The sequence below is a fragment of the Diplotaxodon limnothrissa genome, linkage group LG7, assembly GCF_057381915.1.
Source record: "Diplotaxodon limnothrissa isolate DT_005_m linkage group LG7, D_limnothrissa_male_GT1.1, whole genome shotgun sequence".
Classification (NCBI taxonomy): domain Eukaryota; kingdom Metazoa; phylum Chordata; class Actinopteri; order Cichliformes; family Cichlidae; genus Diplotaxodon; species Diplotaxodon limnothrissa.
The window spans coordinates 42,258,737-42,272,899 of record NC_140602.1 but is presented as its reverse complement, the minus strand read 5'-3'; the positions used below and the strand labels follow the sequence as shown (position 1 = coordinate 42,272,899).

At 40.3% G+C, this 14,163-nt stretch overlaps 1 protein-coding gene across 2 annotated transcripts in view; it reads right to left on the bottom strand.

The window, feature by feature from the left end:
* sardh (sarcosine dehydrogenase) overlaps window positions 1-14,163 on the bottom strand; it is a 44,668-nt gene that overhangs the window by 10,312 nt on the left and 20,193 nt on the right. For both annotated transcript variants that reach the window (XM_085359719.1, XM_085359718.1), the window contains 8 exons: window positions 9,920-10,010; window positions 9,633-9,774; window positions 6,223-6,306; window positions 5,865-5,978; window positions 5,361-5,499; window positions 4,232-4,345; window positions 3,283-3,430; window positions 503-596 (listed from right to left, as the gene is read on the bottom strand). In XM_085359719.1, coding sequence (XP_085215845.1) covers window positions 503-596; window positions 3,283-3,430; window positions 4,232-4,345; window positions 5,361-5,499; window positions 5,865-5,978; window positions 6,223-6,306; window positions 9,633-9,774; window positions 9,920-10,010 — 926 coding nt within the window. The remainder of the gene's footprint in view (window positions 1-502; window positions 597-3,282; window positions 3,431-4,231; window positions 4,346-5,360; window positions 5,500-5,864; window positions 5,979-6,222; window positions 6,307-9,632; window positions 9,775-9,919; window positions 10,011-14,163) is intronic.

Sequence of the window (14,163 nt, the reverse complement as noted above, 5' to 3'; positions counted from 1 at the left end):
TGCTCCTTTTCCCTTTCCTTTATAGCAACTGCACCTCCATCCCTCCCTTAAGATACCAACCAAATGTTTTAAAAATCGCGATTGGTCTTTTATTTGTACCATGGTATGAATACAAAGAGTTTCCCATGTCCTTCTAAGCCACGGCCTTATAAACTTTGTTTTGAGTCAGTAGACCTCAGGGACGGAGGAAGAAAAGGTAGAATGTGAAAAAAAATACATAAATTTTGGTCAGGCTCGACATGCAAGGAAGTCACAAGGACGCCTTGAGACACACCATCTGTTCCTCCTACACACAGTGTACAATCTTTGATGACTGAACCTTTTAAATAAAAAAAGAAAAGAAAATACCGTTTCACTCAACAGCATGCAATTTGCATAGTGGCATTTTTAATTAACTGCATTCTTCATTTAACTAAGACAGGGTTATTTTGAAGCAGAGAAATGTAGAGCATCCATCGTGTACATGTGTGTGTGCATGTAACGGGTGTGTGAGTGCTGTCACCTGATGTCCTGCTGCAATAACAACTTTGTGTGAGGAGAAGGGGAAAGCTTCGTTGCTCAGGTCTGTGTCTAAAACCTCCTGTAATACCTCCCGGCTGCAAAAAAGGGAAAAGAAAAAAAAAGAAAAAAAAAAAAACCACCAATAAGAAGAAGAAGAAACTCTGGCAGTCATTCAACACATTTTCTGTATTTGTGCAACCAGAGTGCAGAAACACAATTATTGTTGACATTTTTTATGTATTTATTTTTATATTTTGGTATACGTTTTACCAGCACAAATAATGCTGGAACAATCCAAAAATGTACCAGCTCTTCTCCCACAATCATACACACACACACAAAATCAATATTACATAAAAAAAATGAGTCAACAGTAACAAAAAAAAAAAAAAAGGGGGGGGGGGGGGGGCTAAGTTTAGCTCACTGTGCTGCTTGTACATTTGTATGTTTGTGAGTGGGCAGGTAGAGAATACAATGTGTGAGGCCTCGTCAAAGAGATATTTTTTGTAATATTGTGGCAAGAAGCCAGGGATGAAGATATCAGGGGAAGGGTTAGAAATGCAACTGGAGGGGTGTCCTCTAATTCAAAAGAAATAAATGCGGAAAAAAAAACAAAAAACGAATGCTCTTAAAATTCCCTGCAGAAATATAGCTGGAATATGTAGGGTTTCTAACATATGTATGTGTGGAGGTCTCAATGCATGTGTGGGGCTAATAATAATTTTTTTTGTGCCATTTTCCAGTTCCTCCCATCCCTTTCTCACTGAACTTAAGAGCCCAACAGCAAAGGCTAATTAGCTATATATAATCAGTGAATTGCTCTGTTTTGTATGTGTGTTTGCGTATTTGGCAAAAGGGGCACTCGCAACTACCAATTTGTTTCTCCTACTTGCCGCATCACTGTGGCTCTCAGCTGTGCGTCTGAGAATCCGCATCCACACAAACAAGGCTCGATTAAAGGACGTCACATAATTTCATCCATTATACAGCGCACAAGGTGCATAATTGCAAAAGCGAGTGGTTAAGCACTACTTTTGCCCACTGGAACACACTGCCAAAGCTGCATGAGAGAAAGGCTGCAAGTTTAAAGACTCCCTTATTGAGTGAATTTGAATGAGACGACTCAGGGAGGGAAAACACGGGCAAACACATTTCCATAAATGCTGCAATCGCTCCTCTCCTCATGCTCTAAAGGGATCAATTTGCTTCGTAAGAAAACAAAACCCCCAAAATGCTGAATTTCTCAAACGTGGCAAAAACAATACAGAGGAGCTAAAAATGATTACAGTAATGTGCGCAGAGAGGCAACACAGATGCCAGTCTTTTCTAAATTACACACACACACACACACACACACACACACACACACACACACACACACACACACACACACACACACACACGGGTGAAAATATGCACACTCATGAAATAAATGTGCTTTGGATGCTAAAGAAAAGTCAATGAACTCCGTAATCATCATAGATATTGTCTTGTGTGTATGAGCATATAAAAATCACACACACACACACCACACACATAGAGAGCACATACACACAGAGCACATACTGGACTATCTAGCAGTGACGCAGTGGTTTCCAGTTTGACGTAAGCAATAAAAGCAAGAGGGATAGAAAAACCTAGGAAAAAAAAGTGAAGATGACACTGAGCACAGGGGGTGTGTGTGAGAAAGAAGTGGATACAATCCACAGAGACAGAGAAAAGAAACTTAGGAGAACAGGAGAAAGAAGCAAAGCCTCAAGAAAAAAAAAATCGACAAAACCCACACAGGGAACGGAGTGGACTAACCCTGCTGCTGGTGAGAGGGAAGAACAAAGACAGAGGGCGGTGAGCTGGGGAGGAGAGGAGGTGAGAGGGGAAGAAAAAGATAGATGTGGAGTGCAGAGAATAAGATAAGGAATAGGTAAAGGTGGTGTAGCTTCACTATTTGAGTGTTGAGCAAAGGGAAACTGTGGGAAGGATAAAGAAAACATTGATCTCCCTCCATATCTGCAGTAAGATTTTTACTTGCACCGTGCACAAATTTGAATCCGTAGATTAAGAAATCAAGCTGATGTTGATGGTTGAAGCTGAAGAAATAATTGCTATGTCACAACAGGTCTTATGGAGTGATGAACTGAAATCTGAAATCTCAACATTATTGAAGCAGCTTGTGATCATCTTGAAGCGAGCAAAAATCATCCAGCATCCAAAGAAGAGCTTTGAATGTCCATCAAGAAGCCTGCAGAACTTTCCATTAGTGCAACTCTGTTTTTGCCTTATATAATGGATTTCCGTTGTGTCTGCACATGTTTCAATAAATCACTGCACCCGTTTTCTCAAAATCTCTGACAAACTGCATCATTGACAGAGTCTATTGAAAATTATTTATGTAAGCCAGCAGAATTAACACTTAATCCTTGAAACTCATCACTAGTGTTCAACTTGGAAGCTGATGCAAACCTTCATGGGATTTATTATTTTCAGCTCTGAGGTGCAGAAGAGTGAACTTGAGAAGCCCTAGAAAATAATCTAACCAATAAATGTACGATGAGGTGGTATCATGCAGTAGTAGACTGCATACTGAGCAAGGTACCCCAGGTGTCCTGAACTTCACAAGGTTTACAAGGATTTTGCAGGTCAGAGTTGATATCAAAGGTCTCAGTACCCTATAGTCTCTTAACAGTTGGATACACACCTTCAATTGTTCTCTTGTTCATTTCTCATCTGGATATAAGTCATTCCAGAGTTAACATTCACTTCTAACCCTCTTGCTTTCCTCACCTTTTGGGCCCCTGGATGCTGATCATCCCCATGTCCTCAGAGTGGTCCGTCAACTGGCAGCGAAAGCCTTGATCCTGAAGAACTGTTTTAATGTGGTTCCAGTTGTGTTCTGCCACACCGCCTCCAATGGCCAGGTAATATGCATCACCTGGAGCAAAGTCAGATGGCGATCAGGTCAAGTATAAGAAAGAGAAAGACACATGAAACCACTTTATCTATAGCATACAGTTTGTAATCACAAGTGTGAAGAATCTCAGCTGACAGCTACATTAGGTGATCTGATGATGAGATAACAGAGTTTATTACATTAAGATGTTTTGAAAGTTGACTCTGTTGAATCCTTCCACTTACTTTATGTAGATATATTCAGCAGGACTTGTCAAGAAATTTGCATAATTAATAGAGCGGCAGCAACTTTTTCATGGCATTTTAATTGCCGCTTCCCACCTAAGATGTCATTACGCAACATTAATTACTTAACAAATTAATTTATCTCCTGTGATTCATGTGCTCCCTGGGGTTTTTCAATCAGCAGCTGTGGTAATAGAAATAAGGGATACCTGAACAGATGTTATTTTCCAGGCTTTTTTTGATGTAGTGGAGTCAAAATGACAACATAAAGAAACAAGCTACTGCTGTGTAACGTCAAAAGGAGACACATCTTTCATGATATTCTCTTTTCTTGAGTGAGACAAGAGTAAAAATAATTAATAAATGTGGATAAACAGTACTGATTGGGCGAAAGAACCACAAATAACAGAGAAAAAAATAACAATAAGTCTGAAATAAGATAAAACAGAATAGCACATTATTAAATCCAATAAACAAAATACAACAGCTAAGCTGACAAATAGTGATGCGGAGATAGGGAGATGAATGAAATAACAGTAATAGGTAAAGAGTGCAGCAAATAACTGTGAAACACACACGTCTACACACTATTTCTCACCGCTGGATTCTGGTGCCAGGGGCAGGTTGGCCACACCAGGCTCCAGTCTGCTCACAGTCAGGTCGGCCTCTGACCTTCCTCTTTTATTCAGCATGCAGGTATACACAGTGGTACCTGCAACACACACACAAACAATTAATACGTGCTGCAGACTTTGCAGACGTATTTTAAGCATGCTGTTGAGTGGAAACATACTAATGGAAGCGTGCTCTATGTGTGAACAGGGATGAATATTTAATACATTCAAGTGTACTGACACTAAGTTCACAACTTAGTTGTTCTGAAGGAACAATAATCGTGGCTCTGATCCTCTTAACTCATAAAACTCTGCTTTTTTGTAGCAGAGTACTGTGCAAAAGTATTGTTTTGATTGATTGTTTCTTTCATCAAAAAGAGGGGTTAACCTTTCCCTTGGTTTTCATTTTACTTTAGCTCAGACTTCTAGCTGTTTTGACTTTGCTTTCTGTGATAAGTAACAAGAAATGTATTTCTTTTTTCCAAATCTGGAATGATTTCAATGCAGTGGCACTTGACCACACATGTACAGATGGAGGTAGAGACAGACCTAGTCATACAGGCTGTCTTTAACAGACCCTCATGCACTCTTAGAAAGTATGTTATTACTAGTTTTAATCAGGTCTGAAGACTACAAACAGAAAGAGAAAAACACTTGGGGGTTCAAGTTATAAAGATGCGAGTGCGCCGAACCTCAGCAGATGCCGGTGTCATACATTTTTTAAATCCATACAGGAAAGTAACAGAGAGGCTTAAAACTAAAAGGATTATCTGTCTTCTCACTTCTTCAGAACTTGATCTCACCTTTGGAAAGGCTCTGGGGCCAAAAAAGTAGCAATGTAAAGAACGCAGCTTTCCATTTTCATATCTGCACAATGGTAGGATTCAGACACGGTTGTCAGTTTGCTGATTGTGACAAGAATACAAGAAAATGAAGCAGTAGAGACGTTTGTCGCCACTGTTAACAGCATACCAGACACATTACATACTGGTATTTAGTCCTGTGTAGAAGGCTGCTATTCCTCGCTTGTTGGCATCTTTTTCATAACTCTATGCACGTAGCTGCCCTTTTTATTCTGTCAATCTTTCTTTCTTGTTTTTTTTTTACTCTGACCTGGCTTCTTGTTGACATCAGCAGTGAACAGCCAATCAGCTGCCTTCTTGGCATCGGGTCCAGTGAGATAGAACTTTCCAAAGTAGGACATGTCAAACACAGCAACACTGTGTCTACATGAGAGGCACTCGTTCTTAATCTAAATAAAAATAAAACAAAAAGAACATGATAGCAAAAGGATAAAAACAAACTGTCCCAACTCTGCAAAGCATGATGTTTCTAAGAAGAATGCATGTTATTGTCAGATCCCTGAAAGCAACATTCATTACAGCAGTGAAGAGAGATTTTAAAATCAAGGTTAGCATTCTCTCCTCTAATTTAATCCTGCAAGCTGCTGAGTTAGCGTGTGTTCTCCCTCGATACCATTTAAACACCATTAAACTCACCGACTTCCCCTTAGAAGCCTTCAGTGCGTTTATACTCATCTGACCGCACGGTAATACTGCACTATCGATCACCCACGCTCAGCCACACATACCATTTACTCTTAGTACTGTCTCTTACCACGTCATGATGTGGAGGGAAGTCAAAGGTGTACTCTTGACCTAGCAGTTCATCGTATTTGTACTTTTCATTCCTCTTCACATCGTAAGCTCCGTAATAATCATAGTCTTTAACCTGTGCAATATGACACAAAAAACAATTAGAAGCTAATTAATCATTACGGTTTCGCACGAAACAAGGCAAGATGTAGAACTGAGCCAGACACTGTGGTAGCATCATCCATTATTGGCAGTCAGTATGTTCTAACAGCCTCTATCCAGCATGGCTTCTGAAAAATATCACCGGGGCAATTATATAAAAGTGTGCCTGCGACTATGTATAGCATTCAGAATATGTGCAGTGTAAGTGTGTTTCTCACAGGAGCAGGTCCTTCTTTGTTGAACCAGCCAGGTCTCTCCCAGCCATGCCGCTCTTGGAACATGCAGCCCTGCTCTGTGAGCACCTGAAAACAACCACACATACGGAGCACAGTACAGCAAAAGCAGTTCGTGTCTGTCTTTGAAGAATTGCTATTTATTCACTAGAGGTCAACATGATGAACTAACACAAAACTTGGACACACTCTCACACTTTAAATGAGGGCGAAAGTGGGAGCAAACAGTTGACAATTTCCAAAAGAAGAAAACATACATGAACACAGTCGATGCTGTATTTCTGGACACCTGTGGATCGAACTACAATTTCCTTTAAGCTCTGTTCTCCAGCATGAATTGAAAAACTCTAGCTGAGAGGTATTGTGATAATAATTCTCTGTGGTTTAGTCACAACAAGCAAACCCCCCCCCCCCCCCCCAATCACACCCAGTCTTTTGATCCATTGTCAGTATAAAGATAATACAGTACATTCTGTCAAAAAGAGAAAAGATTGTCTGGCCTAAACAATAAAACTCTAATCTAACATCACAGGAATCAATGAGAGTGCAAGTACACTGTTAGTTTTCCATAAATTGCTGCAGAAATATTAAACTTCTTATTTCTTGAACAGTCTTTAGAAAAGATATATCAGGGCTCCTTGTTAAACTGACAGTCGCCCACAGTCGGTAGGTATGTTCTGCTATGCTCTGCTCCTAGCAGGCATCTAGCAGTCTCTTGCCAAAACTTCCCACACTAGGCTATATTTACCATCTGTGCTACCGAGGTGGAGAAAACGTGTGAGCAGCAGTGTCAGAGATGGCCTGCATGTGCTCTGAAATAATCCCATATTGCCTCTTAAAGCTAGACAGTCTCATTACTTGCATAGCTTCTCCGATTGATCCAACCCTTAAGTACCTCCGAGCCACAATACATTAAACCTTTGTCTTGTGTTAAATAGGAAAGGTCACAGGTGTGTTACACATGAAAAGATTACTTGTTGTGCTAGACAGTCATGGATGGTAAAAAAAATAAAGTAAACGCTCTCTCAATTATATTATATAATACACCACGTCATTCGTTTTGTGTGAAATAAATGTGTATACCCCATGATGCAAAAGCTTATACAAACCACCTTTATCACTATTAACCTGAAGTAATAGATTTAGCCATAGAGAATTTTTTGGCCCACTCTTTAAAACTTCAGTCATTGCACTGACTCGGTGCAACGTCTTGAGTCGCATCCTGTTACAGATTTGCTGCTGTGCTTGGGATCATTGTCCTGTCGCATGACCCAATTTTGCCTATACGTGGATTTAGTATACAGAAGAGTCCACGGTAGACGCGAGAGGTAGCTCTTGGGTTTATGCAGCTTCTCTGAGCGTTGCACGGTCTGGCTTTGGGGTGAATTTGCTGGGACATCCACCCCCGAGAAGACTGGCTCCACTTGAGTAACCTTTCTCACTGTACAAGGATGGGCTTCAAAATAGCACGGTAAGCCTTCCCAGACAGAAAGCAGCAACAGTCACTTCACCGCTATCATTGATGTCTGTGTTAACACATTTCTGACTACTCCCGACCTGCCAAAACTTTACACTTGATCAGTTAATCAAGTGCATTTGATTAGCAACACCTGGCTGCTATTTGCCCTCTTAGTTGCTATGGAAGCAGTAAGGTGTACTTTGTTTTTTCCACAACCTGCTTTTGCATTTTGGATAATTTTTCTTTTAAATAGACGATGACATGGTGTAAAATGGTACTTCTTGTTGTTCATCTCAGGTTTTATTTCCTTGATTCAAAGATCTGCTAACGACCAGATTAAATCATAATATTTAAACCTTATAATTGAAAGAGGGTGTATGTACTTTTTACCATGACTGTAAGTAAGGCTTAAATTCTTTTGCTTTTTACTGACTTTTTGCTCAATCTGACTTCATTTTACTATTTCCCCAACACAAAGAAACCTATACTCATAGATCCAAGTAAACAACAAGATCTTCCAATGACTATAAGGCAAACTTAAGTTATAATGATTACAAATTATTTTTATTTCATAGTGAAGAGCAAAAACCAGATGTTGAAAACCCCCTCATATATTTAAACGAAGCAAACTCTGAGAAAGCACACGATATAAGCTACAAGACAAATTGGCAATGTTACTAATGGAATTGGCGTTAATAATCTTTCATGAAAAGATGCCTACATTTCCGAGTGGGGGTACAAATTGCAACCGTTAAATGTAAATGAATTCTGGAATAGGAAAGCATGTCTAAGTGGATCATTAATGCATAAAGTGTGGTAGTGGGGCCCATTAAAAGTTTGTGCCAGGCTCAGGAGGGAGGGGAAGCTGAAAGACATCTGAGACCAGGCTACTGAAACTAAGTGTAGCATTTAGATTCATGTTGGCAGGGGTTGCATTATTAAATGTAACTGCTGGGGATAACTTACACCTCTAACTGCCTTCTGCTTGAATCAGCTGCCTCTAGGTTTGAACAAAGGCAACGGAATAAGAAAGTGAGATCCCAGTGTCCCAAACCTCGAGTTTACAAACACTTGTATGCCTATATCTCTCACAAGTCTTTTAAGTCCCTTTTATGACATTCACACACATGGAAATGTGACAAGCTAGGGTTTCAGCAGCATCATTTATATGTAGATTTGTTCTATCTGCACATTTCTGTCTCAGCTAGCCAGCCAGATGTTGTGGTAGCAGAAGTGTAGAAAGAGAAAGAAAGGGGAAACACATAAAATGCAGACTTTAATGAGAATAACTAAAGCAACACAATTACGAGAAGAAAAAAGGGAAGCAGACTTGTGTGAATCTGCACGAAAACCTGAATGAATAGATGAAGAAAACTGAGTGACTGAAGGAGAAAAGTGCAAAAGTTAGACGGGTAACAGAAGGAAGAAATCGGAAATGACAGGTCAAGTTACATGCAGGGAAAAACATGGACTGGATATTGGTCCACAAACCAGCATGCATGTTTGTCTAAATCAAGACAGACACAGTAAGTAAATGCCCTGACGATTACCCAACTAAAAAAGCTTTAAGGAAGCCAAGGTTAGGCTTAATGTTTATCTCAAAGGAAAAAAAGAAAAAAAAAATCATGCGTATCTTCTTCCCCTTCACCCACCTACTTGCCAGCTTCTGCCTGCCTAACTTTAATAAAAAGGTTTAAACTTTTTATGAGTCGTGCATGAGTCCTGTGCTCTCTGTCACCATTTGCTAGACTACCTGTTCATACAGTAGTTCTTTTATCATTTCTGCGCTTATCTCAAACTCATCCGTGACTCACACCACAGCTGAAAGGAGTGTGACTAACTCCCAGCACAAAGACAAAGCATGTGGGTCACTTCCTTGAACTCCTCATGAAACACTGATTAACTGTCTGCACTGGAGAGCAAACCACTGACCTACCTGGTGGAAAGGATCCTTCCTCATGTTTCGGCTGGCCAGCGGCTCATCAAAGGGGAACACTAAAGAGTAGTTCTTAGCATACGACTCGTGACTCCTCTCTCTGATCCACCGTTTGTTGTCTGTCAGCGAGTTATGAAAGCGCCTGAGAAAGAAGGGAGACGGATTCAAAAGATGCTCATTAAAAGTCACAATCGTTCAGACTTCATTAAAACTTGCTGCAGTTCCTGCTGCCTTTTGCTAAAGTGATAATCTGAAGAATTTTGAGTAGATTTTGTGGAGTGATGTACCTGATGTCATAGCCGTACATGTCCTTTTCAGGGCGGCCATGTATGATCCAGTGAGCCAGCTCTCTACCACAACCACCTCCCAGCATCATACCTGAAACAGAAGGTGTAAGGATAAAAGAGATGTTGATGTGAGAAGCATTCCCGGTCAAATTCAGCTCATTTTAATTAATGCTGAAACAATATTAACCAGTTTAATGTAATTGTGGAATAAAATAATTGAAGATTATAGCTTCTTTAATGTCTTTTGAAACTGAATGTGTTTGTTTTTTGGTTAAAGGACGGAGCCTGTGAATATTATGAGTGCCAATATTTCTGTACCTGATTAACTGCTTTTTAAATGCAAAGTCAGATAAATTTCCACAGCCCAAGGGAATAACATTTAGATGGAATGATAGTCAAACCAAACAAAAGATGCCACTTTGGATTCAATTGTTCCCTGTGGGTCCCTGAATGAGGACCAGAGGGGGAAAAATAATGATCATTTAAAAACAGGCATTTATTCACACTTTTTGAAATTAAAGACAACCCAAAACCCATAAAATAAATGCTAAAACAGATTTAAATTAAAAAGAAAGGACACAGACAAATGTCCAAAGCTTTAAACTGTAATAATAATAATAATAGTACTGTGCAAAAGTCTTAAGAAACATCACTCCTTTTCAGTCCAGTCCTTAATCATTTTTAGGGGAATGCTTTTTTTAGTTGCTTGCTAAGGCACTCAACACTGACCTGCAAATCAATCAGGTAACCACCAAAAAGGATGAACTAGTACACATAGCAGACAACTTTGCTAAATCTATTTTTAGTTTCATCTTTAGGCATTTTGTTACTAGCAGTCTATCACACAAACATCTTTTTTTCCCCCGATTTCTTTAGTTGAATCTATTGAAAATGCCAAAGATAGCACAATTCAACAGACACAAAATCGTTTTTTAAGCCAGCAACGTGATTTCCAAAGACTTTTCACATTCTGGCACTGTGTGCAGTGTGGCCTTCGAAAAGAATCGAAGAAAGAAGTGGAGGACCAAAGAAGAATAAAAGAATAAAACAAACTATCTATTCTATGAATAGTATTTAAAATAGGGAAAAATGCAGCAAAGACCCAAAACAGGACCGGAGAGATGTTTCTGATCTGTTTACTGTTCGCCAAAGCCTCATCAGAAATGATCTGAAGGGTGTCAAGAAACTGTTCCTCAGGAAGGGAAATGGGGAGGTCTTTTAAGCTTTTGTACAATTTAAATTTTCATCAGAACTATCATCTAAGTTCACTCTTTTGTTACTTATATACATCTTTCCCATGTTTGTCCTCAACTTTTTTTTTTTTTAAAGAAACAGACTATTTTGTGGATATTCTGAATAAGTCACAGCAGATCTCTAATCCCCTTCTTGCTCACCTACATCCCGCCTAGAGGACAGAGTCACATTAATTTGTAGAAAAGAAAGGAAAAAAAGAAGAGAAACAGAGCAGTTTATGTCCTCTGCTATGGCTCCTATGTGGCACATGATCCACATAAGGTTATTTCAACCCTTCTTCCATCTTTTGACTCTTGCTCACAGGAGCCCCCGAGCAATGTGACCTCATCATCTGCACCCAGTGGCTGCAGCATTGTGCATCTTTCAACCCAACCAACAAACAATCATCAGCAATTCAATATTTTATCTGTCAAGTCCCAAAACTGTCGGGTTAATGAGCTGGGCCCTTTTAGCAACCCCCCGCTTGCATTGTGCTGCTGGTAATTTGCAGTTATCAAGCGTATGTGTGTGTGCTGTATGTATGTCTCTCCCATGTGTTGCAACCACAGCATCAATATGCAGCAGCACGAACAGTGTGTCCTTGCAACCCTCTGTCATCCCTCCATCTCCCACAGCGTCCCCTCTCCCTCTATCTCTCATTACTTCACTCATCTGCAGGCACTGTCACTCCGAGCCCGGGTGGACAGTTGAATGGCTGTTTTGCTAGACAGATGGATGTATGGGTGCAGGGATTGAGCGATAAAGGGAGGAGGGGTGAGAGGATGTTGATGAAGTTCTCCCAAGACAATGTGGGGACAACCAGCAAGGCGAGGTGGCACTGATAAATGTCACTCGAGATAACTGGGTTGATGTGTGAGTTTCCATACTTGTAAATCCTCGTGCTTGAGCTTCCACTCATTCTGTCGTCCCCTTCTAACCCGTCCCTTTTCCTCCTCGCGTTTATGCCGTGCAAATATTTGCCCCTTTCACGGTCATTATGTGTCATCTAATCTCCTCGGTGTCAAATTCTTCTTCTTGACGTTTACAGCGGTGCTGCCAGCAATACCACCGATGCTTAGAAAGAGCAGGAAAACATGCACAATTGTTTTTTTTTAATCTTTTCCAATATCCTCTTCAGCAGATTAGCAAGCGCATTAATCCAAAATTTTAAAACAGCATTTAGTGCTGCATATCAAGATGTGTTATTCAGAAGTTAGACAAACAAGATACACTAAATGAATTAGTCCTCAGAGCCAGGATAGTCAGTACTCTAAAATCCTAGTCTTCATATTTAGCTAAACATTTGAATGCTGGTCTTGATATGAGGCCACCTGTGTGATAGCTAAAGCTTGGCCTAAGATGGGTCATTCATCAGAACAATAATCCCAAATGCTGTAGGAACTGTACATTAACAAACGCCTGCAAACCTCGAGGAACTAAAGCGAAGTTGTAAAGATGAATGAGCCAAAGCTCCTCCACAACAAGGAGAAAACGTCATGTACTTCATACACAATTTCATATATTACAGTTCACACATTTAAGTGTTTTTAACCTTCTCTTCTAACATATAGAAAGCCAAGTACTGCCACAAATGCTTTACTCTTTACTTAAGGGCTTTGGTTATTTGAATATAGCACATATAATCAGCACTAAAATAACTAGAACTTTAGAGTCAGTATGTTCTTCACCTTGAAATTAACAATACTCTCCTCAGAATGCAGAGAGTGTGTTTCGTGATGCCCTCTTCAATAATTTTTCTAAGTTAGAAATTTGATCCTCTTTTGGCTTCACGTTCACACTAATGCTTCCATTTTATGAGCCAACAAAGTTGGCCAAAAAACAGAAGACAGTTTTTTTCTAAGATTTACATCAGCACCAGTATCCTTATTATTTCTTATTGTGCACAATAAGAAATAATAAAGGTGCTTATTCCTGTGATTGTTAGCAAGACAAGGATGCAGCCGGGTAAGAGGGGCTGCAGTTCATAGCTTTAAAAGAAAGAAGAAGAAAAAATGCCTTTATAAACAAGAGCAGTTAAATGTTAAGCATGATGGGTTTGACACCAAGAATAAGTATCCAAAGGTTGCCAGGCAACAAATACAACTTCAACCAGTCTGAAGGCTTGGTGATTGCTTGGAGACCAAATTTAGCTCCAGCAAGTAAAGAGCATTCAATGACTATCTATCAAAAGTGACCCCTTGGTCTCTGAACTTTCCTGCCTCTCCGTGCCCGGCCTTGAGCCAAGACAGCCGTGTCACTGGAAATGCGAAAGATGCCGTTTCCTTGTCAGAGGGGCATAAAGACAGGGGAAGAAAGAGTGACAGATGCAGAGAGTGTGAAGAAGGGACGACATGGCACATCAGTGTTTCCTTTGTGTGTGTGGATGCTGAGTGCGAATCGAGCACAGTTCAGGCAGGCTACGAAGTCAAGCTCAGTCCCAGCAGATCGGCTGATCTCAATGGCAGCCCACATCAACTGATGCTCCAAATGCCTTTCTGCACATCCAGTTTCTTATGCAGGGCACACTATTTAAGCTGCTTTAGCCTTCCCACACTTACTGCACATCTGCAATACATCTACACGTCATACTAAATCTCCAACTTAGACAGTACCTGCATCACTGATGCCTGCTCTCCTCTGTGCTGCTGGTCGTACCGCTGCTTTCCCCAAACTCTAGTTTTTAAAAGTATATACTTGCAAGACGTGCAAATAGTCTTCTCACTACAGGAAGCACTCCCTTTGGTGAGCGGGTAACACACGCAGGAGACCAGCCTCACGACTCCCACTCACTGTCTGTGAATTCACATGACAATTACGTGCTTAATTCACACATAAGCTACATGGGACATTACACTGATTTTGTACCATAGAGCAGGCAGCACAGCTCCACCATGTAATGTTTAGGAAAGTTCAGGGCTGCTGTGCATGTGTGAAAATGACTCAGGTGTGATATTAGTAATACTAGGCCCATTTCACTGAGCTAGTACCCGGCATTACACTAAAAAATAAAA